General features: G+C 39.9%; 1 protein-coding gene across 1 annotated transcript in view; it reads right to left on the reverse strand.

Moving 5' to 3' along the window:
• Positions 1-24,781: 24,781 nt before the first annotated feature.
• LOC145402215 (uncharacterized) overlaps positions 24,782-27,390 on the reverse strand; it is a 46,270-nt gene continuing 43,661 nt past the window's right edge. The window contains exons 16-18 of the mRNA XM_080274332.1: positions 27,194-27,327; positions 26,322-26,499; positions 24,782-25,600 (exon numbers count right to left, since the gene is read on the reverse strand). Coding sequence (XP_080130458.1) covers positions 25,475-25,600; positions 26,322-26,499; positions 27,194-27,327 — 438 coding nt within the window. The 3' untranslated portion in view covers positions 24,782-25,474. The remainder of the gene's footprint in view (positions 25,601-26,321; positions 26,500-27,193; positions 27,328-27,390) is intronic.

Raw genomic sequence — 27,390 nt, forward strand, 5'->3', positions numbered from 1 at the left:
GTTAGACATCTTTTTATCCATACATTTTTGAACTCCTCTTTTTCCATAAGATTCTTTGCATTTTTTAGTATCTCTTCCACAGTGTTTACACTCTGGAAAGTCACCTTTAGAGGTCTTGTCTTGCTTTTCTTGTATTTCCCTAACCTTTTGTGTTCCTCTATGTCTTTACTACAGATTTCCTCTGATACTTCTTTCAGTAAGTTCATTACATTTGACATCTCCTTTTTGTCTCTAGTGATTTTGTTTTTAATTTCTTCCTCTTCTATACCAGTGATTACTATTGATTTATTTATTTCTACTGAATCTCTGACTAACTTTGGATTGTTTTGGATTATTCTTTTCACTTCCTTTTTAATGCTTTTTTCCTCCACCCTTGTTTCCAAGTCTTTCTTTACTTTCACCATTTCAGCATACGTGATTTCTACGTCATTTTTGTAGCTTTGCACAGCTTCATTCACCTGTGTTATCTTCTCCTCAATATCACTGCTCTGGTCCATTAAGACTGCTTGCTTGTCTAATTGTCTCTGTGTCATTTTTTAACTCTTCCATAACACTCTCGTGATTGACTATTGTACTTCCCATTTCACTCACTTTCTTCCTAAGCGTATTCAATTCCACTGTTAGTTCACTGATGGTTGTGTGTGTGTATGTGTGTGTGTATGTGTGTGTGTGTGTGTGTGTTCTTACCTTACCTAATTGTTCTTACCTAATTGTATCTTTACAGGAATGAGTCAAGCTCGTATTGTCCCGTGTCTTAGACCATATTTTTCGTACATATCCTTAAATTTGTGAATTGTTTTGGCACACACTATTTCATTCGGTAGTGCATTCCATTGATCAATTGCTCTGTTTGGGAAACTGAATTTCCTTACGTCTTTATCACCTCTCTTCTTATGCAGTTTTTTGCAGTGTCCTCTTGCTGATGCTTCTCCATATGTTAAGTAATCATTTATGTCTATTTTCTCCTTTCCTGATATGCACTTATATAGCATTATCATGTCACCTCTTTTCCTTCTCTCCTGTAGTGTTGGTAGATTCAGTTTATTTAGTCTTTCTTCATAGCTTAGGTCCCTTAAGCTTGGTATCCATCTTGTAGCAGCCCTTTGAACTTTTTCAATCTTGTCTATATGCTTTTTGAGATGAGGACTCCAGACTACTGATGCATATTCCAGGGTTGGTCTGATGAATGATGTTATTATCCTTTTTAGCATGTCTTCATTTATGTATGTGAATGCTATTCTCATATTTGCAAGCAGTGTATACATGTTCCGTACCTTCTCGCTGATGTGGTCAGCCGGAGATAGTCTGTTATTGATAATCACACCTAGGTCTTTCTCTCTTTCTGATGTGTATAGGGTTTTATTTCCTAACTTATAATCCCAATCAGGTCTTTTTCCACTTTTACCAAACTTGATTACATGACACTTGTCCACATTGAATTCCATTTGCCATGTACTACTCCATTCATGAAGTTTATTTAATTCTTCTTGTAGCTCCCTACAAGAGTCTGTGCTAGTAATTCTCCTTTGTATTTTTGCATCATCTGCAAACATATTCAGATAGCTCTCATTTCCAGTGTTACTGTTTATATCATTTATGTACACTAAAAACATGATTGATGCCAGCACCGAACCCTGTGGTACTCCACTAGTCACTTCTTTCCATGATGAGTAGTTTCCTCTTAGTACTGTCCTCATTTCTCTTTTTATGAGAAAGTCTTGCATCCAACAGAACAGTTTGCCTCGAATTCCTCCTTGATGGTACAGCTTCCATAAAAGTCTTTGGTGTGGTACTGTGTCAAAAGCTTTCTTGAAATCTAAATAGATACTGTCCACCCATCCTTCCCTTTCCTGTATTGTGTTTGTTACTCTGTCATAGTAACTCAACAGATTAGTAACACATGATTTTCCTTTTCTTAAACCAAACTGTCTTTCTGTTATCATACTGTGTTTTTCTAGATGATTTACCCAAGCTTTTCTTATAAGTTTTTCTAATACCTTGCTTACAACACTAGTCAGTGATACTGGTCGGTAGTTGAGAGGATTTTGTCTATTTCCTTTCTTGAATAAGGGGACTATATTTGCTTTTTTCCAAATATCAGGTAGTTTCCCTTGACTCAAAGATTTCTTGAAAATTAAAAATAATGGTTTACTTAACTCATTTGCACATTCTCGTAACACCCAACATGAAATTTCATCAGGACCACTTGCTTTTCCTCTGTCTAATCTACTTAACTCCTCTTGTATTACTTTTTCTGCTATTTGTATATCTGGTAGTATGTGTGGACATGCGTGTTCCACATAGTCTCTCTCAAAATTTTTTTCTTCTGTAAAAACTAATTGGAAATTCTTATTTAGTGCTTCACAAATATCTTTCTCTTGTGTATAAGTGATTCCCTCGTCCATGATGGATTGTATTATATCTTTTACTTTGGTTTTTCTTCTGATATAGCTGTAAAACAGCTTTGGTTGATCACTACTTTTATTTATTATATCCTCCTCAAACTGTTTTTGGGCTTCCCTCCTTATTCTTGTATAGTCGTTTCTTGCCTGTTTGTATTTATTATATGCCCTTTCACTATTGTGTCTTCTGTATCTATTCCACAACAAATCTCTTCTTTCTTTAGATTTTTTACATTCTGTATTGAACCATTTCTGTATTTTCTTATCTGCTTCTTTGTGCTGTGGGATGTAATTCTGGACTCCTATTTCATAAAATTCACAAAATTTTTTATATACAGCATTTAAATCTTGTCCTCTAAGCTCATTTTCCCAATCAACTTCTAAGAAATACTTCTTTAGGTCTTGATAATTTCCCTTTTTATAGTTTAGGATCTTTTTGTAACTGTCATTGCTGTTTACTATGTCATATGCTATCCTGAAGTTATAATTTAGTACTGCATGATCGCTTTTGCCGAGTGGAGGGTGATATATTAAACTGTCAATGTCATTTTCTTGCCTAGTAAATATTAGATCTAGCACTGAAGGTACATCAAGTCCTCTTTTTCTAGTGGTTTCCCTCACATGTTGCGTTAAGAAAAACTCTTGTATGAGATCCAGGAGCTTTTGGTCCCAGCAGCTTTCTTGGCTATTTATATCTAGAGTATTCCAATTTATATTTGTATTGAAATCCCCAGTTAGTATAATTCTTTCCGATTTCTCTTCCATTTATGTAGCAAGGATCTTATACTCTGAATTGTACTCTCTGCTAGGTCCTCATATTCGTCTCTTTCCCATGTGTTTGATTTGGGTGGCATGTACAAATTGGCTACAATTACTTTACCTTCAGATGTGTCGATCTCTACTGCAATCAGTTCTACTTGTGATGGTATTTCTAGGTTTATTTCCTTGACTTTTAGATTTTTCTTAGTTAATATTATAATTCCTCCTCCTTTTTTTAAATTTCTGTCTCTTCTCCATATATTGTATTCCTCTAAGTTTAGTATGTCATTGGATATCCTTGGTGTTAATTTTGTCTCAGTTAGGCATATTATTTGTGGTTCATTTTCTCTGATATAATCATTCATCTCTAGTAATTTAGATACCATTCCATCCACATTTGAGTACATCAACTTTATCATTTTGTTTATATGCTTGTCATGACATGGTTCTACTAACTTCCTCCTTTTTCTTCCATCCTGTTTGTGTACCACTTTCGTACCTGCAATCCTATTACTTTGTAAAAAAATTTCTTCTTGTCCTCTTCTGATCTTCCCTCATTTTTTGTTTTTGCTTCCTCCCTTTTCTCTTTCAGTAATTCCAGTTCCTCTTGTGTTAGACATCTTTTTATCCATACATTTTTGAACTCCTCTTTTTCCATAAGATTCTTTGCATTTTTTAGTATCTCTTCCACAGTGTTTACACTCTGGAAAGTCACCTTTAGAGGTCTTGTCTTGCTTTTCTTGTATTTCCCTAACCTTTTGTGTTCCTCTATGTCTTTACTACAGATTTCCTCTGATACTTCTTTCAGTAAGTTCATTACATTTGACATCTCCTTTTTGTCTCTAGTGATTTTGTTTTTAATTTCTTCCTGTTCTATACCAGTGATTACTATTGATTTATTTATTTCTACTGAATCTCTGACTAACTTTGGATTGTTTTGGATTATTCTTTTCACTTCCTTTTTAATGCTTTTTTCCTCCACCCTTGTTTCCAAGTCTTTCTTTACTTTCACCATTTCAGCATACGTGATTTCTACATCATTTTTGTAGCTTTGCACAGCTTCATTCACCTGTGTTATCTTCTCCTCAATATCACTGCTCTGGTCCATAAGACTGCTTGCTTGTCTAATTGTCTCTGTGTCATTTTTTAACTCTTCCATAACACTCTCGTGATTAAATACTGTACTTCCCATTTCACTCACTTTCTTCCTAAGGGTATTCAATTCCACTGTTAGTTCACTGATGGTTGTGTCTTTCTTATTGGCCTCCTTTCCCAGTTTATCTATCTCTTCCTTTTGCAAGTGCATTTGCTTCTTTATTTCATCAATTTCATTATTGAAAGCCATTTCTAGATTGTGTACACGTTCAACCAGTCTTTTGTGAGTCTCCACTTCAACTAGTTCTTGGTAGAAATCGTCATTTTGCTTTTTACTTTTATCCCTTTTCTTTTCCAAATTTGTTTTACTGAAGTATGTATCCATTTTGTAATACTAAATGAACAGAGTATGTACTTACAGTGTGCACGCTTTCCCGGTCTTTCTGTAGTATAAACAAACCCAGCTGACTCAACGCATTGTGGTTCTTTGTTGTTTCAACCAGTCTTATTTAAACTTATTATTTCTTTTCCTTTTAATAATGAAAAATCATTTAGTCTAACCTGGTACAGAGCTTGACTCATTCAAAGATACTTATTTAGGTAATGCCTCTGGCCGTGTGTGTGTGTGTGTGTGTGTGTCTGTGTGTGTGTGTCTGTGTGTGTGTGTGTGTGTGTGTGTGTGTGTGAGAGAGAGAGAGAGTGATTGAATGATTAGTCAGTGAATAAGTAAATATCATTGTAAAAAAGTCAGAGAGATGAAAGAGAGAAAAAGTAAGGGAGAATGAACGAATAATTACAGTATATGACCCTAAAGGATGTAAGGCTTGTAAAGTTATGTTCATAATGTGATGAAATGCAAGAATCTCTCCTGCTTATTGTCTCACACATGGCTATAAAGGGGACAAAGAATAGTTGAGATATAGTACTTACAGTTTTAATTCCTTCTTGTTCAGAAATATTTTTTGTTGATTTGATTGTATTCTTGCTGCTGTTGAGAGGTGCCAAGATGAGCATTGCACTATGGAAGTAATGTTAGTTGTTTGTTCTTTGATTTATCAATGCCCCTTGTGTATAAGCTATGCCTGAGGTTGTTTCTCATATCATTACATTCCACAAATGTATCCTCATTCTCAGGGGCACACCCAGGAATTTTCTAAGGGGGGGCCCCATTTGCCAGTTTTTCATGTTTTGCTGTTATTGAATTAAATATATATATACATTTTTAAAGAACCCTGTGAGCTAAGAGGGGGGGCCCAGGCCTGGTGGCCTCCTCCCTGGGTGCACCCCTGCTCATTCTGATGTGAGCTATACAAGAAGATATTTTAGAGAGTTGTATATTACCCTTTCTGTGTATCATATTATTTCTGAAGTACTGATGAGTTTACCAGTGCAGAGAACTTTGTCATTTGTTAATAGTTTCAGTCATCTGTATTTCATAATTTATATAACTTAAGTGGACTTCCATCTTGATGAATAATGTTTCCATGAATATTCCATCTGTCCCTGGACAGACTGGTTAATTGAGGTAAATATAAGGATTGGGAGAGGGACATGTTGCTGCCTACTTCTTCCTTAGCCATTGTCATTCTTTTTCTGTGTCTGCCCTCCTGTCTTCCTATTTCTCCCATCTTTCCTGTTATTTCTTATTGCTTTTCCTTCCTTTACAGGTGGCTTTACATTGAGTGACAAGCCAAATGGTTTCCTGTAAGCCAAGAAACCATTTACAACGCTGGGTGGTAACCATATAACCAAATCATAAGTGCTCCCTACGTGTCAACAAGTGGGTTGGTGGAGGGTTAGTTCCCCTCCCCATAAAACAAATAGCTCAAAGTCAAATGGCCACCTCTTATGGGATTATGGCATCTGGCAATAGATAGATAGATAGATAGACATGTTAATAGATGCAGAGAGAGGGAGTGACAGGAAAATAAACTAGTTGTTTGCTGATGATACAACATTGATCACAAACATGGGGTTCAAGGGTGAAACTGAGAATGGATGTAAGAAAAAGCAAGGTGATGAGATATTAAGGAAGGCTTGCTGTAGGGTAGTTCCTGTTTGGGACAGATTTGGTGGAAGTGGACTGTTTTAGATACTTGGAGGTGAACGTGGCAGAAGGTAGAATTCAAGGACCTGAAACAAACTGTGATAGGAAAGAGGGGGGAAGTATCAGGGGTCCTGAAATACTTGTGTAAGGAGAGACCTGTATCTGTTCAAGGAAAGATGAATTTGTAAGAAGGTAGAGTGGTACTGATTGCTGTATGGTTGTGAGGATTTTTCCTAAGTACTGTACTAGGAACCAGAAGAGGGTTGACATATTGAAAACAACGTACCATGGGTGTGTACAGGTATAATACAGGTATGTGGATTGGAGTGGGATGGTTTGACAAAGTGAGATGAAATAATGAGTTCATCATTCACTGATCATCTAATCCAGTGTTGCCTCATGAGGAGTGTAGGAGCCCGGGGCTAGGCAAGTTGGTCCTGACATTTAAGATGAGAGTAACCAGGCTCACTCATCCTTGAGTTACATTACATGAGCAGTATACCCCAACCACCTCTTGGATATAAACCTGCACTGGCTTAGTTCGTTTGGAGTGCCTTAAGTACCTACTAAACCACCAGGTGCCATAATTTGGTTATATGGTTACCACCCAGTGTAATAAATGGTGTCCTGGTGTACAGGAAACCATTTGGTTTGTCACTCAGTGCAGAGTCACCTGTAGACAGAAGGAAGGGAAAAGAATGAAGGAAAGAAAGACAGAAGAGGAAGGAAGGAAGGAAGAGAGGAAAGGGCAGGCACCCAAGAGCAGCACTACATCGAGTGGATGGTGAGCCCCTCCACCTACCACTTTGATACTTGTGGAAATTGGTGCGTGATGGAAAGAACTTACCAGAACATGTTCAAGTGGTATGGCAGTATGAAGAGTGGGTGATGAAAAATTGATTAGTACTAGTTTATACATATTGGAAGTGGAAGGAGGGGGAGGTTATGGAGGAGATGGAAAGATTATGTGAAATAGATTTTGAATTATAGAGGTATAAGTCTCCAAGAGGATTAGAAGTATGAATGGACCAGAGAAAATTTGAATGAAGTAGTTCATGGGGAGTTGAATTACTGTTGGTGATCTGGTCAAAAAGTGATGCAGTTAGGGTACACTGTAGTTTTCAGTGGAAGTTTCAGATTTGCCTTGGTGAACTGTAGACCATTGTATATGAATATATAGAAACTGTATGACATTTTTTCCTACTGCATTTGAGTATCATCTCTTGGAATGAGCAACAGACTTATGAACAGAAAATACTCAGTATGGGTTAGGTGTCATATAGTACAGATTTAGGAGCTGGGACTTTGGGTATTTGATGATTATATAAAGTATCGCATATTCCAGAGATGATGACTCGGACCCAAATCTACCAAAGAGGATCAAGCGAAGCAGAGGCAGAGTAAGTATTGTATTGGTTAAGTACTGTACTGCCATATACAGAGTGGAGATCAGATTGGTCAGGAATAAAACAGGCCCCTTAAATTAGAACACTAAGAGACTTCCATGAAACTCTCACTTTAGTTGGCGAGTTTCTACTTATGGAACTGGACCTCTCCCATAACTCAAATACGTTACATTGCAGCACATTTAAAGACCATGGACCATGCTGCATGTGAAGGTATTTTCACTTGATAGGATCTCCATGAGCTTGCTATTTCCTCATTCAGTCCCATGTCCCAGAGATCTCCGTGCAAGACCTCATCCGGCTTGTTTCCAATCCTGTCTCTAAGCTTACTTTCTTCTACATTTGTCTCCATCCCTCCTCAACCAGTCACCCTCACCCTTCCTCCCATTATATGCAGACCATCATAATTGTTTGCATCACTTCCTCAGTGCCTAATGCCAAATCACTCTTAATATGTGATCGTTATTTTCAGTTCTGTTATTCAGGGATCATTCTCATCCATCTCAACAAACTCATTTCTGTATGTTCAAACCAGCTTATATCCTCTTGTTGTACTGGCCAAGTCATTGTGCCTAAATATCAGCATTTTTAAAAAATACTATGTGCCCCACATTTCATTTCTGTTAATTAGAATTACTTATGATGGATAAGAAAAGATGTACTGTATAGTTTGCTCTTGAAATATGGTTGCTATGTTTTATATACTGTACCTGTCTATCTATTTACCTATTGCCAGACGCCTAAATCCCGCACGGGGTGGCCACAAACAAATCACCTCCACGTTGCCCTGTCCCCTGCCATTTCACTGCCCTGCTCCCAACTCACACCCCCCTCTCTCATATACCTCTCCACTCCATCCCTCCATCTCATCCTTGGCCTTCCCCTCCCTCTCCTCCCCTCTACCTCACTCCCATACACTCTCTTTGTCAGTCTTTCAACCTTCCAAAATCTCAACATGGCCAAACCACAGTGTATTCATCCTAAAGCTTTCTATCACATCCACATCCACACCACAATGCTCCTTTATATCCTCATTTGTCAGCCTGTCTCTCCATATGACTCCACAGGCTCCTCGTAAATAACTCATTTCTCTCACTCTTGACTTGTGTCCTTCCAACAACGTCCAAGCTTCACATCCATACGTTAGAGTTGGTGTCACAATACAGTCATGTAGTAACTTTTTGACTTCCATGCTCACTTTCTTGTTTCTTATCACTGCTTTCAAGGAACCAGCAACCTTTCTTCCTTGTTGTGCCCTTTCAAGCACATCACCCTCCAAACTTCCATCCTTACTCATCACTCCCCAAGTACTTAAATGTACTCACATTTTCCATTTCCTAACCATCCAACCTCGCTGTACATTCACTGACTTCACCTCTCTCAAAGACCATCACTTTACTCTTCCCTACATTCATCTTTAGATTCCATTTCTTACACACTCTCCCAAACTCTTCCACCAAGCCTTGCAGCTACCCTTCGTCTTCATTTAACAACACAGTATCATCTGCAAACAACAGTAGAGGGAGTTTCCAAACACTACCCTCTCTTACCAGGGCCACTCCAACATCTACTGCCCTACCTTGTATTTCATTTATTACCCCATCCATGTACAGATTGAACAGCCATGGAGACATAATACACCACTGATTCAACCCAGCCTTCAAAGAGAAAAACTCACTCAGTTCACCATCCACACGCACTGCAGCCTTAGCACCATCATACATACTCTTCCCAGCATTCAACAACTTCCCATCTACTCCATATATTCTTAATACTTTCCACAATCCTTGTCTATCCACCCTGTCATATACTTTCTCCAAGTCCATGAAAGCCGCATACAACTTCTTTCTCTTCTCTAGAAACTTTTCCACTAAAGATCTAAGAATGAATATCTGGTCTACACAATCTCTTCCCTTCCTAAAGCCTCCCTGTTCTTCTCCAACTAATTCCTCTGTTCTTTCTCTAACTCTGTCAATAAGTATCCTACCATACACTTTTCCTATTATACTAAGAAGACAAATGCCCCTATGATTACCACACACTTCTTGTCAATAAGTATCCTACCATACACTTTTCCTATTATACTAAGAAGACAAATGCCCCTATGATTACCACACACTTCTTTTTCCCTTTTCCTTTGTACAAGGGAATAATTATACCTGACTTCCAATCCTCTGGGACTCTACCTTCCTCCCAGGCCAGTCTGCACATTTTCCACATCCATTCTACTAATATCTCTCCCCCATGCTTCAGCATTTTACCACACACTCCATCAATTCCTGGGGCTTTCCCCAATTTAACTTTCTTCGTTGCTTCCACAACTTCTATCCTACTGATTTCTTCCTGTCTTCTCACCTCCCTCCTTCTCCCAGCCATTTCCCAGCCACTTATTCTCGCATTACTTCCAATCTCTGTGTTCAACAATTCCTTAAAGTGTTCTCTCCATCTGCTCACTTTTTCTCCCTTCTCCACTAGCAATCTACCATTTTTATCTTTCACTCCTCTACTGACTTCACTGTCCCCCTGTCTTAGTCTCTTCACCTCTTTCCAGAACATTTTCTTACAGTCCCTCCACTTTACACTCAAATACCTTTCAAATTCCTCATCCACTTTATTCTTACTCTCTCTTACTAATCTCACTTCTCTCTTCCTTTCTACATATAACTCTCTCTTCTGCCTCTCAACTGTATACTGTACCTTCTGTAGATATTTAGTCCTGCCTTCAACTTATACTGACATGTTTATTTTTAGAGTTGTAGCATTTGAAATGTGGACCCAATAATCATTTGTGTAGAAGATAGACTAATCACACTGCATGAACTTAACATCTTGTGGATCTAGTTCCTATGATCCACGTTATAAAGTATGGTACCCTATATAAGAGAACCCTCACAATCACTGTGCTATTCCTGCAGCGCCACAGTACAAGGGACAGCATTGGCAGTGGCACACCAGTCTCAGCGCATGATGAGAACAAACCTACCCCCCAAGATCTACCCATTCTGGCTGACTTTCCCAGATATGATAAACAGAAAGTACATAGTGAGCTATGCAAAATGGAGAAGGAGATCATCACATTAACACCAGCACAGTTTAGTCATGCTGTTATGCACAGTAAGCACCAGATTTATTTATTTATTTTTTTTTTTATTTTTTTTTTTAGACTAATGAAACTCCATGCTTATTTGAGTAAGTTAGCTATCTCAGAATATTAATATTTTAAATAAAATATGAGAGTACTGCTAAAAAAAAAATCCATTTCCATTTCTCTTATTCTTCAATACTATTATGGGTAAACAAATCTATAGAACAAGTGGGAGCATAGCATGATAAATGGTTTTGAAGTAGCCGAGTGGAATAATGGGAGGGAATAGTAAAGGGGCTTTATTGTATTAATTTGAATGACAAGCAAAGTGTTAGTTGCCAAGAGAGAGTGTAGCTCCCAGTGTATTGGGATGGTGAATGGTGAGACTTGAATTGGTGACGGACGGAAGTAGCCGAGTGCAGTGATAGAGAATAGAGAATAGGTTAATGTGCTAAGAATGTAGAAATTAGAGTTGCAAGGGGAAGGAAGGTGGCTGATCCCATGAATGCCTTGTGGCAGCTGTGAGAGGCTAGCCTGAAGTGTAGTGCCCACAATAACATATGGGTGTGACGGGGCTGTTCGGCCAGACTGCCTAGGGAACAACTACTACATATAGGTGTGAGACTTTGGCATCACATGGAAAGTCAAAAATAAGAGCAGTGGAAATGGGGTCATTGAGGGATTATATTTGAAGGATGAGGAGCGGATAGGATAAGGATTGATATGATATGTGAAAGATGTGGAGTAGGAAGTCTGGATATGTTAGTTAAAAAGTGTGTGCCTTGGCAGTATGGTCATGATGTTGGTTACTACTTTAATATGTATGTTTTGTATTTTGAACAGATGACTACTATACAGTGTTCACCAGCATGAAGAGTGAGGCAAAAGCTGGGGATGGACATCTGTCAAGTGTAGACTTCCCCCAGCTTTTCCTGAAAGCAACGCGGCGAGGGTGGCGGGACATGGCAGTGCTCCTGGCTGCCAGGGTCACTGACTTTTCAGTCAAAGACGAGTGGGGTGAAACTGCTCTTACCATGGCTGCTAAGAGGGTATGCAATCAGTAACTTTTCTATACTGTCTCAAAACCATGGTAAATCCCGATGAGATTTTGCTAAACCAGGGAGTAGTAATCAAATAAGTTTCAAATAAAGAGTCATGTTTCATTAGTTTGTAACCCAGATGTGTAGACTGACTCTTGACTTTGTACAATATTCAGAGCTGCAGTAGTGAAATATGTCAGACAGATATTAATTCCATCACTATCTCTTACCGTTTTCGTACTTCCGGATGTTTTTAGCTCTTAGTATGTTTGGTAAAATGATGCAAGATTGTATGCTGCAATAGTGAATTTTGTCAAACAGCACCATGAAATTAACCCCTCCGTGGCCGCTGGCGTCAAATGACATTTTACTGTAGTGTGGCTGCCGGTGTCATTTTGAGCACTGCTTATAAAAAATGGCAAAAATTTTTAGGAAGTGAACAATCATTTTGAACGTTTTGAGACTGACTGACACTACCCTCCCATACACCCCATCAGTCAGTTCAGAGCCTGCTGCCGTGGATGAGTTGATTTTCAATTTTTTTGCTCGTGGCCATGCCTAAACATGCACAACTACACCCATTATCTCAATGCAGATGAAAATATCATCCTTCTCCTCCCATGCGAAACACACACAACCACCCTGTTTACGATTCATTTTGTTTCGTTTTTAAAGGCTCCAACATGCTTGCATGTGTCAGCCTTGGTCACCTAATGGTGGCCCTCCACATTGCATGATCCATTGCAGCCTCCCTGTTCAGTCCCTTAACCCTGAGGTCACACTTAATGACCTCGTCCCATGTCTTTCTCGGTCTACTCCTCATAACCTCACCCCCAGTATTAACACTTCTCACCTTCCTCATCCAATTATCATCCCCCATCCTCTCCACATGTCCAAACCATCTCAATCTACCTCTCCTCATCACAACACCAATTATGAATAAATATAGGCATAAACAAAAAAGACATGATAATAAGAGAAAATCACATTTTTAATTTGGTATCTTTACCTGTTAGCTCAGGATTGTTGTACTGGTTTGGATCATTCGATGCAGTGCGACTTGTAGAAAACTTTGAAAACTTTTGGGAAGTGAATGAACATCTTGAACTTGAGACTGACCTTCACTTCACGTTCTCATACCTCATTTGTCAGTTCACCAGCTGCTGCCTTGATGAGTGGATGTATGATTTTTATGCTTGTGGCCATCCCTAAACACACAGACACCCATTGTCTCGACCCAGAAAGAAAATATCATCTTTCTCCTCCCGTGTGAAACTCACAACCACCCTGTTTACAATTATAAATAAATACAGGCATAAACAACAAAGACATGAAAGTAAAAGAGAAATACATTTTTGTTTGGTATCTTCACCTATTTTCTCAGGATTGTTGACTGTTTTGGATCATTTTACGTATTCTTTGCCTTTCACATTTCAACCCTCACTCTCCAGCTTATACACTCAAGGGATGATGTTTATCTTGTTTTGGCCTGAAAATAGAAACTCGCCCCCTTTTTCCAGCAAACTTCACTACCCAGACTATAAAATAAGTCCATGCTACCATAAACACAATAAACACCGAAGAATGCAAAATAAATTCATAATATATTTTTCTCAGTTCAACCCCACATATTATGTACTGAAAAACTTCAAAATAATCATATCTCGTTATTTCACACCATTTCAGCACCATTGACAATGTTTTGTGGTAAAAAAATAAAAAAATAAATGTTGCATCACTACAATGTGACCAGGTGTGACCACTATCAGTTGCCTAAATTTATGCAACTTCACGTTTGATTGCACACCACGGGATGGGTCTAGGAAGCTGAAATTTGCACTGGCCTGTGCATCTGAACTTCCTCTTCAATATGGCAAGAAAAAAAATTTATTTTTGGAACTTTGAAAAATGGCTGCAGGGTTGGCCTGTGGGGCCCGACAAATTCCACATGGTTGGCCACAGAGGGGTTAAGACACAAATGCAAAATGCTGGTTGCTTAAAGATACATAACTCTGATATCGTGTTAAGCAGAAATTTGGTAGAGGTACTGTATTGTGGTGCTGTGACATAAGACTGAGATCTTAGTTCTAACTGAGCATATCTCATTACAAGCATAGGGACCTTTGACTGGGCTCCCTCATAAAAACATTTAAGGCAAGAGTGGCCAACCATTCACTTGTCCCAGGATGGCATTATGTTAGCAGTAAACCCCAACCATCTCTTGGATGTACATCTTCATGGGTTCATCCAGATGGAGCATCCAAATCCACTCACCAGATGGAGAGAACACTTTAAGGAATTGTTGAACATAGAGGATGGAAGTAATGCGAGTATAAGTGGCTGGGAAATGGCTGGGAGAAGGAGGGAGGTGAGAAGACGGGAAGAAATCAGTAGGATAGAAGTTGTGGAAGCAACGAAGAAAGTTAAATTGGAGAAGGCCCCAGGAATTGATGGAGTGTGTGGTGAAATGCTGAAGCATGGGGGAAAGATAGTAGTAGAATGAATGTGGAAAATGTGCAGATTGGCCTGGGAGGTAGGTAGAGTCCCGGAGGAGTGAAAGTTAGGTATAATTATTCCCTTGTACAAAGGAAAAGGGGAAAAAGAAGTGTGTGATCCACAGGTATACATGGCGAGTGATGAGAAGGGTGGGTGGTGCACTGAATGAAAGGAAGGCAATGATTGATTATGTGTGTGTGGATGAAAGGATGCCAAGATGTGTAATGGATGCAAGAGCTTATAGAGGCTGGGGGAGTGGACTTTCTGACCACCACTTGGTGGTGGCCAGAGTCAAGATCCAATTAGGATGGAGAAATAGAAGAAGGGAAGGACGGGAAGAAGGAGTATTTGTAAGGAGAGTGGAAAGGTTACAAGAGGATGAGAAAAAGGCTGAGTATAAGAGAGAAGTGGAGGAACGATTGAGCAAATATGAATTGGAGCAGATGAGGGACGTGGAAGGTGTGTGCAGGATATTTACAGAAGAAATATGTACAGCATGTGATGTGGTGTGTGGGATGAAGAGAAGACGGAGGGGTGTGCAATGAACAGCATGTGGAATGAAGAGGTGAGACAGGCTGTGGCACAAAAGAAGAAAGCATACAATGAATGGATGAGAAATAAGGCGTGGAAGAAGTTGAGAGGCGGAAGAGAGAGTTATATGTAGAAAGAAAGAGAGGTAAAAAGATTAGTAAGAGAGAGTAAGATGGGAGCGGATGAGGAATTTGGAAGGAACTTGGGTGTAAAGTGGAGGGACTGCAAGAAAATGTTCTGGAAAGAGGTGAAAAGAGTAAGACAGGGTGGAAGTGAAGTTAGCAGGGGCGTGAAAGATAAAAATGGTGGATTACTAGTGGAGAAGGGAGAAAATGTGAGCAGATGGAGAGAACACTTTAAGGAATTGTTGACCATAGAGGATGGAAGTAATGCGAGTATAAGTGGCTGGGAAATGGCTGGGAGAAGGAGGGAGGTGAGAAGACTGGAAGAAATCAGTAGGACAGAAGTTGTGGAAGCAATGAAGAAAGTTAAATTGGGGAAAGCCCCAGGAATTGATGGAGTGTGTGGTGAAATGCTGAAGTATGGGGGAGAGATAATGGTAGAATGGATGTGGAAAATGTGCAGATTGGCCTGGGAGGAAGGTAGAGTCCCTGAGGATTGGAAGTCAAGTATAATTATTCCCTTGTACAAAGGAAAAGGGAAAAAAGAAGTTTGTGGTAATCATAGGGGCATTTGTCTTAGTATAATAGGAAAAGTGTATGGTAGGATACTTATTGACAGAGGTAGAGAAAGAACAGAGGAATTAGTTGGAGAAGAACAGGGAGGCTTTAGGAAGGGAAGAGGTTGTGTAGATCAGATATTCATTCTTAGATCTTTAGTGGAAAAGTTTCTAGAGAAAGGAAAGTTGTATGCGGCTTTCATGGATTTGGAGAAAGCATATGACAGGGTGGATAGACAAGGATTGTGGAAAGTATTAAGAATATATGGAGTAGATGGGAAGTTGTTGAGTGCTGTGAAGAGCATGTATGATGATGCTAAGGCTGCAGTGTGTGTGGATGGCGAACAGAGTGAATTTTTCTCTTTGAAGGTTGGGTTGAAACAAGGATGTGTCATGTCTCCATGGTTGTTCAATCTGTACGTGGATGGGGTAATAAAAGAGGTGCGCAAGGTAGGGTAGTGGATGTTGGAGTGGCCCTGGTGAGAGAGGGTAGTGTTTGGAAACTCCCTGTTCTGTTGTTTGCGGATGATACTGTGTTGTTGAGTGAAGACGAAGGAGGCCTGCAAGGCTTGGTGGATGAGTTTGGGAGTGTGTGTAAGAAACGGAATCTAAAGGTGAATGTAGGGAAGAGTAAAGTGATGGTCTTTGAGAGAGGTGAAGTCAGTGAATGTACAGCGAGGTTGGATGGTGATGAATTGGAAAATGTGAGTACGTTTAAGTACTTGGGTAGTGTGATGAGTAAGGATGGAGGTTTGGAGGGTGAAGTGCTTGAAAGGGTACAGCACGGAAGAAAGGTTGCTGGTTCCTTGAAAGCAGTGATAAGAAGCAGGGAAGTGAGAATGGAAGTGAAAAAGTTACTACATGACAGTATTGTGATACCAACTGTAACGTATGGAAGTGAAGCATGGACGTTGCTGGAAGGACACAAGTCAAGAGTGAGAGCAGTGGAAATGAGTTATTTAAGAGGAGCCTGTGGAGTCACATGGAGAGACAGGCTGACAAATGAGGATATAAAGGATCGTTGTGGTGTGGATGTGGATGTGATAGGAAGCTTTAGGAGGAATACACTGAGGTGGTTTGGCCATGTTGAGATTTTGGAAGGTTGAAAGACTGACAAAGAGAGTGTATGTGAGTGAGGTGGAGGGGGGAAGAGGGAGGGGGAGGCCGAGGATGAGATGGAGGGACGGGGTGGAGAGGTATATGAGAGAGGGGGGTGTGAGTTGGGAGCAGGGCAGTGAAATGGCGAGGGACAGGTCGACGTGGAGGCGATTTGTTTGTGGCCACTCTGAACAGGATTGAGGCGTCTGGCAGTAGATAGATAGATAGATTACCACCCAGCATAGTAAATGGCTTCTTAACCCCTACACGCCAGGGTTTTCCGATGTTGCACGCTCCTCCCTACGGGGGATATTCGTGACGGAAAAATATACCCTTACTTTAAACAGTAATATTTGCCAAACTGTAGCAGCTAGAGAAAGAATTAAAAATACATAAGAATCAACAACTCTTCCTCTTTCAAATGAAAGTATCCCCATGTCCCCAGGTGGTTCCATCGATGAGTAAGGATAAGTTAAAGTTCAAAGGGTGGCAGGAAGATGCTTGCGGCTATACACGTCAACCAGTGTTGCTCCGCGTCCAAAATCACGAATGCTGTACATGTCAGCCAGCAGTTAGGTGTTAACCCCTTATGGGCGAGCGACACGACTGTGTGGGACAGCATATTTTTAGAAAAATAAAGCATCAAGGAATAAGCTTAAACATGAATAAATTGATGAAAATGGATGAAAAACAGAGGTAAGAGGTGTTACGTGGTAATACATTTCTGCTGGCTGTAGGAGGAGCGCAAGCAGGCAGCTTATCACCAGGCGCAAGGCTAGTGGACTCTTCACTCATTTTCTTTTTCTTCTTCACTGAACACTAAATTTATCATTTACTGTATGCATTCTCTACATTGTTCAGTATGTTCAAAATCTTATGTAAGTGTTTTCTGTTTTACTTGAACACTTATAACAGTAAAACTTACATACTTATACAGTATTCTATATTACTTGAACAGTTAGAACACTATAACTTATATATGAATATTCTGTTTTACTTGTTTCAAGGCTTAGGTGAATAGAGGGCAGGACAGTAGGTGACTATCTATCTATCTATCTATTGCCAGACACCTCAATCCTGTTTGGGGTGGCCACAAACAAATCGCCTCCAAGTCGCCCTGTCCCCCGCCATTTCACTGCCCTGCTCCCAACTCACACCCCCCTCTCTCATATACCTCTCCACCCCATCCCTCCATCTCATCCTCGGCCTCCCCCTCCCTCTTCCCCCCTCCACCTCACTCACATACACTCTCTTCGTCAGTCTTTCACCCTCCATCCTCTCCACATGGCCAAACCACCTCAGTGTGTTCCTCATAACGCTTCCTATCACATCCACATCCACACCACAACGCTCCTTTATATCCTCATTCGTCAGCCTGTCTCTCCATGTGACTCCACAGGCTCCTCTTAAATAACTCATTTCCACTGCTCTCACTCTTGACTTGTGTCCTTCCAACAATGTCCAAGCTTCACTACCGTACGTTAGAGTTGGTATCACAATACTGTCATGTAGTAACTTTTTCACTTCCATGCTCACTTCCCTGTTTCTTATCACTGCTTTCAAAGAAACAAGGATGCTATATTGCCCAATTTCACCAATAAATTAGGACAGAAAATGGCCGGAGTTTATGTAACAATGTCCACCTATAAGTTACGGACGTTATGTAATGTTGCCTGCATGTTAGGGGGTGCGAGTTGGGAGCAGGGGAATGAAATGGCGGGGGACAGGGTGACATGGAGGCGATTTGTTTATGGCCACCCCTTACGTGATTAAGGCGTCTGGCAATAGATAGATAGACACCCCCCTGCTCCCCGTGCCGACCAATTTTTAAATTTTTTGTTTATAGCCTAGATAGGTTAGGTTTGATATAAAACTCATAAAAACATCCAAATTGGTACTCATAGAAGCCAGGAAGGCCATTTTGGGGCCCCAATTGAGTGAAATACGCAAGTAAACCACGTAGACTTCTTTCACTCCATAGGGGACCAGGTGGATTTCTTTGGTGTTTGGCCATGATATACTGAAGTAAATGCCGTGGTGAAGCCCCCAATGTGTCCTAGGAGCATGTGGGCACTGTTCTTGGGCATAATGATATGCAAGGGTCGCAAGTGACACACAGACACGTGAGTGAGAGGCACATTCTTTGCGTCTGTTATCGCACAGAAGCACACTTATATGCTAACACTGTCATTGAATTATGACCATGTACAGTCACCCCAAGAAGTGATAGCAGAGTTTCAGATTGGTTCAATCACTCTGCACTGCCACACGTTCAGTGAAAACTTAGTGAATATAAGCTAAAAATTCTGTGCTTTCATCACGTCATATCAAATAAAATATATACTATATCGCATTGACAGTTATGTAAAATGAATAACATGAAGCACTGATATATTAGAAGTTAACACTTAGATACGTTTCCCGATTTGAATGCATGCATAATGTATTACTCCGCACACGGCATGTAGTATGACCCTGTGTTCCTGATGTATTTGTTCCCCAGGATTTCAAATACAAATGCTCTAGTTTCAGAGACCAGTTAAGGAAAATTCTTGTGACTGCAATTCACTATCCTATTTTCAATTGCTATGGTGATGATATAGTAAAAATAAGGATGCCACAACAATGAAATCATTCGTAGTAATACCAGTAATAACTTACCTGCGGTAGCAGCAAGACCATTCTGCCTTTACTCCTTGTCTTCTCGCTTTATAATAATTACAATTAGCTACTTTATTCCCCGTGATGCAAACTTATTTTCAGTTGTAAGGAGATATGGCAGATTTTACCCTTTTCTCTTACATTAGGCAATAAAGATGACGAAAACATGAGCTTACGAATATAAACTCTTACATTGCTAAAGCACATACTTACTACTCTATCTTTTAATCTGTAACATCTTTCATTTTAAAGAAACCGCTATATCCTGGTTAACTGCAAATGCTGATTCTGAAGTTTTGACCTCAGTGAATTTGTTTATGAACCTCTTCATTTGATTACTCTTGCACTGAAGATTCTCCAAGGAGCTCTGACTCTTGGCAAATTTCCGAGGTTCTTTATATCTCATTTGCTGGCATATATTAATTCTTCCAGAAATTTTTCTTAATGGAAAACTGGCCAAATACAGTATAACTGCATGTCTTTGAGTAAAAGCTTTCTCCTTTCATGTTTATTGATCGAATCATTTAAAACAGACGTTCTGTAGCTGCTGTTGTGGACGGCCACCATACTTCTCGTAGATCTATCAACAGTGGTGTTCCTCAGGGCTCTGTCCTATCACCAACTCTCTTCCTTTTATTCATCAATGACCTTCTAAGCTGTACATCTAACCCTATCCACTCATACGCTGGTGACTCCACCCTTCACCTTTCCATTTGGTTCCCGCAGCGCCCATCTCAGCAGTTACTTCAACAAACAAGGGATGAGGCTATGGCACACCTAATGTCTGACTTGGCTCGTATCTCTGACTGGGGTAAAAATAATCTTGTTGTTTTTAATGCATCTAAGACTCAGTTCTTACACCTGTCAACCCAACAAAATCTTCCACAGGTATACCCACTAATGTTTAATAATATTCAGCTTAATCCTGCATCATCCTTGAACATGCTTGGGGTTTCATTTACTCGGGACTTATCTTGGAAAGATCATGTTACATCTCTTGTAAAATCTGCTTCCAAGAGATTAGGTGTGCTAAGCCGACTCCGTTCTTTCTTTACCTCTGCACAATTGTTGACTCTATACAGGAGTTTTATCTGCCCCTGTGTGGAGTACAACTCTCATGTGTGGGGAGGCTCCCCACATACAGCTCTTCTCATTAGGGTGGAGTCAAAGGCTTTTTGTCTCATTATCTCTCCTCTTACTGACTCTCTTCAACCTCTCTCTCTCTTCGCCACACTGTTGCATCTTTATCTCTTTTCTATCGCTACTTTAATGGTCACTGCTTCTCTGAACTGTCTGCATGCATTCCTCCACCTTTGCAACAGGCGCGTAGCACTTGTCTAGCAGCAAACTCTCATTCCTTTTCTGTCCAACTCTCTAATGCAAGAGTTAACCATTACTCCCAGTTCTTCATTTATGCAACAGGTCAACTCTGGAACTGTCTCCCTCTGTCTGTATTTCCTGCTGCCTATGATCTCCAGTCTTTCAAACACAGTGTGTCCAGGCATCTCGAAATGAATGGATCTTGAATTTGGCTATTGTATTTTGTTTTTTTCTTGGAGGGAACTGTTATTGCGGGCTCATGGCCTTTGGTTCCTTCTTCATCCATCCATCCATCCATCATCCAATCCTACATTGCCCCACGAGGAGCCCAGAAGCCCGGGGCCTGGCAGTTGGTCCCGACATTTAAGATGAGAGTGACCAGCCTCATTCATCCCTGAGTGGCATTACACAAGCAATCAACCCCAACCACCCTTTGGATATAAACCTTCACTGGCTCAATCTGATTGGAGTGCAAAAATTACCCACTAAACCACCAGGCGCCAAAATTTGGTTATATGGTTACCACCCAGCGTAGTAAATAGTTTCCTGGTGCACAGGAAACCATTTGGCTTGTCACTCAGTGTAGAGTCACCCACAGGCTGAAGGAAGGGGAAAGAATGAAGGAAAGAAAGACAGAAGAGGGAGTGTAAAGTCACTTGTAGGCAGAAGGACAAGGAAAGAATAAAGGAAAGAAAGACAGAAAAGAATGGAAGGAAAAAAGGATGGAGAGGAAAGGGCAGACACCCAAGAGCAGCACTACATCGAGTGAGTGGATGGTGAGCGCATAAAAAAAAATAATAATAACATAGGCTGCTTTCCCGTTTTCTGTTGTCGACCATGGAGAAAACAGAAATGGAAATAAAATACTTTGAATTATTCCAAAGTATTGTAAGCCAAATTGTTTTATAAATAATAATGGCTGATTTTATATCTTTGTTGAATCTCTTTTTTTCAGTTTTATGCTAAAAATTATTGCGTGTTACCATACTTGGTATGAACCCCGCAAATTATTCCTGACTGTCCTTGAGCGATAGTTCTGAAATTTCAGTTCGTTTTGTTTAGAATTTCCTATTACCATAACAAATGCACTACTTCCTAAAATTTTGAAATATACTGGTATTTTGACATTTACTTATTTTCTGTAAAAATTTTACACAATAGGTTTCACCTCGTAAAGATGTGAGCAGGAGTATGTGCATCATCACTCACTGATAACTTCTGGATACTCTGCTGTCACTTCTTAGGGCAACTGTACACACACAGGCATTTATTTTCTCACTTGCCACATATGTATAGCGTCACTTTGCACCCATTGTAATTTATGAGGCATCTTTTTTTGCTACATCACTGACTTATATACTAACATTGTCTTTGAATTATGACTATGTACACACATTTTGGTCAAGTTGATCTGATGCAAGGGCAGGGAGCACGTGCAGCATGCACTATGGGTGACTCATAGGGGTCTCCCATGATGCGGCACTTTCAAAACTGAATGTCTGGTAAATATTTCCCGCCTATCTAAGTATTACGATTTTTGCCAATTTTTAAAATCCTAGGCCGTTTAGGAACGGCTCTGGCACTGCCAGCGGGCACGTGCACAGACGTTTATGAACAGCTCTGGCAGAGGGGGGGGTTAAGCTGCAAGAATTCATTTGGCATCTCATTCAGTGGAGTCACCTGAATATAGTACTACATCCAGTTAGTGGATGATGGGTGCTCCCATCTACTGTACTGCCTAATAGAAGTAAACTGCTGAAAGTGTTCTTTGCTTTACATCCAAAGATGTTCTTCACCATACTGTACTTATAGTGTACTGTTGGCTAACTTCTAGTCCTATATTTCAGGGTGATGTGTGCTTTTGTCAAGATTTGCTGGATCTAGGGGTTCCAGTCGAAGAACAAAATGATGTTGGTCAGACACCAGTGGACATAGCTTGTCAGTTTGGCCAAAAGCATGCATTTGCATTCCTGTGGAAGTACAAGAAAACTGTTTGTGCCCGCTGACTTTCAGAATAACAGGCAGCTTTAATATTTTCACAGAGTGAGGTACAAGTTGGAGCTGAAGTTTTCTTAATTCTTACTGTGCAGTATTGGTGGACACCAATGCAGAAAAATACTGATTTCAGTGGAATCAGTGCATATTTTATTTTGGCAGCAGAATTTATTTTACTTGTCAAAGAGTTGTAGTAGTTTAAGTTGTTTGCTATTTACCTCCCAGTTAATAGGAGGAAGACTCAGCTGTTTTTTAGCCTGGTAGGATAAGTAAAGTAAGGTGCTCTAGAGGGGAGCCCATTTTGCTCAATCAAGTTCAGCACTTGTATAAGAATGGTTGAGATTTTAATCATATTAAATATTTGTTATTTAGTTATGCTGTAATATTGTATGGCAGTTAGAGCCACAAATAGTACAGTGCATGGTCAGTTGCTGCAAGATAGGTTATTAAAAGCTTGCTATTGGCAAGAAAACTCCTTGTAGAAAAATAAGTATTTGTATTTTTTCAACAATTATAAATTATAAATCTTTTAAATGTACTTAACACAGTACTGAGTGTAAAGTATGTATTTACATAATACTGTATTCCTTGACAGTCTGCATTTGTCAGGCTGTGAAAAACAAGGTCAGCTGTGATATTGAGAAATTCATGATTATGTTACTATGAGACTGATAACTGTCAATACGTAAGGAAATGCTGTTAATGAATACAGCATCATATACAAAGTGCAATTGTCTTTTCAGTAGTCCAGTCTTCTAAAATGTGTCTCTGAATTAAAAATATTGTATTAGAATTTCTGTAAGTAATCATCATCATCATCCAGAACTCCTTTCCCACTCTAGGGCAGGGTTGGGGGTAGCAGTGTCCAGACAGCCCAAGTTTGCCCAGTCCAATGGGCCATGCTTCCATTCACTCATCATTCAAGCCCCTGGAATCCTAGCTTTATCAGATACACCAAAAACTTTCACCACATTCAGTAGCTTCACATAAACATATTCAATAGAGTCAGTCCAAATGCTGTCATGTAAAAAACGGGTACCAAATCCCTGATCATGCATTTCTTCTCACAACATTCACCCAGCCAGCTCGATATCTTGTCAGTCCCTTAGCTTCATGGACTTCCATATGTCTTCCTTACACTCATCCACCATATCCTTCCACCTTCTTGTCCTATCTTGCCTCCTCCCTCCTTCAAATTCACTCAGATATACCTTTTTCACCACACTGTTTCCATCCATTTTCCTCACATGACCATACCATTTCAGTACACTGTCTTCGATTCTGGTGTCCACAGACTTCCTCACTCCGTATCTCTCATGAATCACATTTTGTATTTTGTATCCTATCCACTCTCTTTACTCCACATACATTCCTCAGCAGTCCCATCTCCACTGCTCTCACTCTCGACTATTCATTTTCATGCTACACTATTCTCACATCCATATGTTAAAGTTGGCACTAACACTTCTCCATGTAGCCTAAGCCTCATGCAGCTGCAACACTTAAGCCTGTGTTTCTTATCAAGGCCAAGCACCAGCTACTTTCCTTCCTTGTGTCACTCTATCCACTTCTTTTGCACATTTTCCTCTCTTTCTGTCACTGTGCCCAGGTATTTGAACTTTCTCACCAATTCCAGTCTCTCTCCATTCATTGTAACATCACACTGGGAGTCATCTTCTCTCTTGATTACCATCACTTGACTCTTTTCTAGATATACTCTTAAGGCATGATGCTCACAGACTTCAGCAAAACTCTGCATTAGTCTAACATGTTCTTGTCCGGTATTTGCAAGCAGCACTGCATCAGTAATCTATCTATATACCTAGGCTGCTTCCCCCATGGAAAGGGAGGTAGCCAAGACAGGACGACACACTCCCCATTTACTCGTCCATTCAAACACACTCATTCGCATCTTAGCCCCAAAGGGGAGAAGGGACAGATCCTCACCGCACCACACCACACATGGGTCAACTGCGCAGTGCAATCAGTGACATCCGCAGCAGGGCCCGACAGCAGAGCTGGTTTACCCCTGCAACATCATAATAGACCCATCCCCTTACTCGCACCTGACCTGACTAGCTAATTAGACCAAATGCGGGAGAATATCCCCTCAGGGCTGCATCATCATTTATTCATTCACAATTTCTCTCAGTAATAATGTCTTCTATTTAAAGTTTACAAGTACAGCAACTCTAAGCAGATCTGCTCAGGTTTCAAACGTGTATGAATGGAAATTCTTTGAGAAAACTTCAGCATTTTGTGAATTTGAACAGTATTTAACAAAATTAAAGCATCACATTAAGTAATGCTTTGATTTTTGGTGTTTGAAAAGTTGAAACTCAAGTTTAATTCTTGCTATAAAGTAAAAACTAAGTCCATCAGAAGTAAAATTATAAAGATATTTGGCACCTTGCATAGTGAACATGGGAAATATATACAATAAGTGCATGCTATAAAAACTAAAATGCAGACAGATAAATACAGCAGACTAGATAGTACATCAGAGAATATGAGGTATGGGCATAATTCAATAACAAGGTAAGAGAAAATGTCCTTAATCTCACAAAGTTCAAGACTAATATTTGAGTAAGCATTTTTGTAATTATAGGCTACAGCTTGCAAGTACTGTGTTTGTATTACAGTTAGGTATAAATGATGACTACTTATTTCAATTAAAATAAATCCTGATTATCAAGGACATTGCTGATGTGTGTAAACAATACTGAACTATACCAAACCAGCAAGACTAAGTTATGGTGTGATAATGTGTTGTAAAAACAGGAATTTGTATGCAAATGGCCGAATCAGAAATATTCCACTTTATGTTGATGCACAGAATTATGCTAAAGTAATGCAGTGTTTAAGAAGTGTCAATCCTGATGACCCGTATCTGGTAGTTATGGAGAAGAATACATGCAGCCTCATTACTCCCACCACAGTAGTGTGAAGATGAGAACACTGTCATCAGTTGCCCTCCTTGTTGGATCTGGGGGGGGGGGATGAGTATGAGTAAAACAAAAACCAACCATAATTTAGTTTTATGAACTAAAAACCACAACTGTGAGATTTTATGGTTTCCTCCTACATTTTGGAGGACTGTACCTAACAAGTAGCAAATATAAGAAGATAATGGCCAAGCAGACCCATCAACATGTATGCAACTACTGCTGTGGGAACATCCTACACCATGTGGGGATACAGCTCTCCCTTGTGGTATACCACATCACCAGGGTTGAACCAGGGTCCCCCCCATGGCAGAAGCAGGCAATATACTGCATCACCAGGGTTGAACCAGGGTCCCCCACATGGCAGGAGCAGGCAAATATAGGAAGGTTTGGCTCCCAGGTGAATGGTACAGCTGAAGCTGATTCACCTAGAGTGAACAGCACCATATGTATGCTCCTCAGCCTATTGACGAGTAAGAAATTGGTACACTACTGCTAATTCTCTAATCACTGGGGCTCTTTAACCACGTAACCATCGGGCACCTCTGCAGCAGCAAATATTTATACTCCTGTGCAGTGATCAGGATTGATATATTGTTCAGATTAAATTTTAAAGGAGCCAAAAGTTGCCTGTATGTACAGTACTAAAACAAATGTGTTCTACCTCAAACCCTCCCAGTTTGACTTCATGTTAATCAAGGATTGAATTTTAAGGAAACTGAAATTTGCCATTATGTCCATGAATATATCAGTGAGTCATACCTCAAACCCTGCCTGTTTGACCTCATGTGCTCGAACAACATGAGTGAGTCCAAACTGCTTGAGGAAGTTGTCAAATGCTGCTCGGTTGAAAAGAAGAGCTGTTTGTCTCTTGTAGTTGTAAGCAAATCCTTTGTTTTCCTCCAGCTCCTTTTCAGTTCCATCATGAAAGTCCTCGGCCCTGGTAAATAATGATATGGTAATGGTACATAAATCTATCCATCCATAATCTCACAACCTACAGTAGTGCCCAAGTTACTGTGATTAGCTTACCATTTAAATCGCCAACAAATTTGTGTTTTTTCCCGTTATATTTATGAATAATCATATATTATTGGTTTTTCTTTTAGTTATTGCATGGATAATAATATCTTAAATGTCACGGCCAACTTGCCTAGCCCCGGCCTCCTACACTTCTCATGGGGCAACGTAGGATTGGATGATGGATGGATAGATGGAAAAAAAAACATTAATTCAGAATGTTTTTTAGGTAATTGTTATATTAATCAAAATAACTTAAAAATCAGAATAACTGAAGATTTACCTAATGATTACTGCCCTGGATTAAAAATGGGAACTGCAGTTAGGATGGAGATAATCTTGATATTTAACTCAGAGCAAATGGTTGCCAGTTAGAGCTATCTTAAATAATACTGTGCCTCAAACCATCATTTCAGACATAGTACTTCTTTACCTGAAAAACATACCTCTGGCTTATAACTGAAAGGATATAGTTCCCAAAACATTATTCGGTATTCAAAACAACTTTATTGAATCACAGACTTTCAACAGATATGGGCAGAACAACTTAAAGAAAAGCCTGTACCACAAGTTCTGGAATTAAACAATATAACATGGTGATCTGCAGAACATACGCAATAGGGTCATTCCACATCATCTGCCACGCAGTATAACTCTCAGACTCGGGGTGGACCAGAGGGCAGGGGATTTTCTCTAACTCACTAAGACTACCTTCTAACTTTGGGATGCCACCATGGATGCAAAATATCTGAGGACAAGAATCAGTTACAAACACCATTCGTTATAGCACTGTAAAGTAGTCAGAGCACAA

This window comes from Coenobita brevimanus, chromosome 57 (genome assembly GCF_032717465.1).
Source record: "Coenobita brevimanus isolate Jiangsu-jjx chromosome 57, ASM3271746v2, whole genome shotgun sequence".
Classification (NCBI taxonomy): domain Eukaryota; kingdom Metazoa; phylum Arthropoda; class Malacostraca; order Decapoda; family Coenobitidae; genus Coenobita; species Coenobita brevimanus.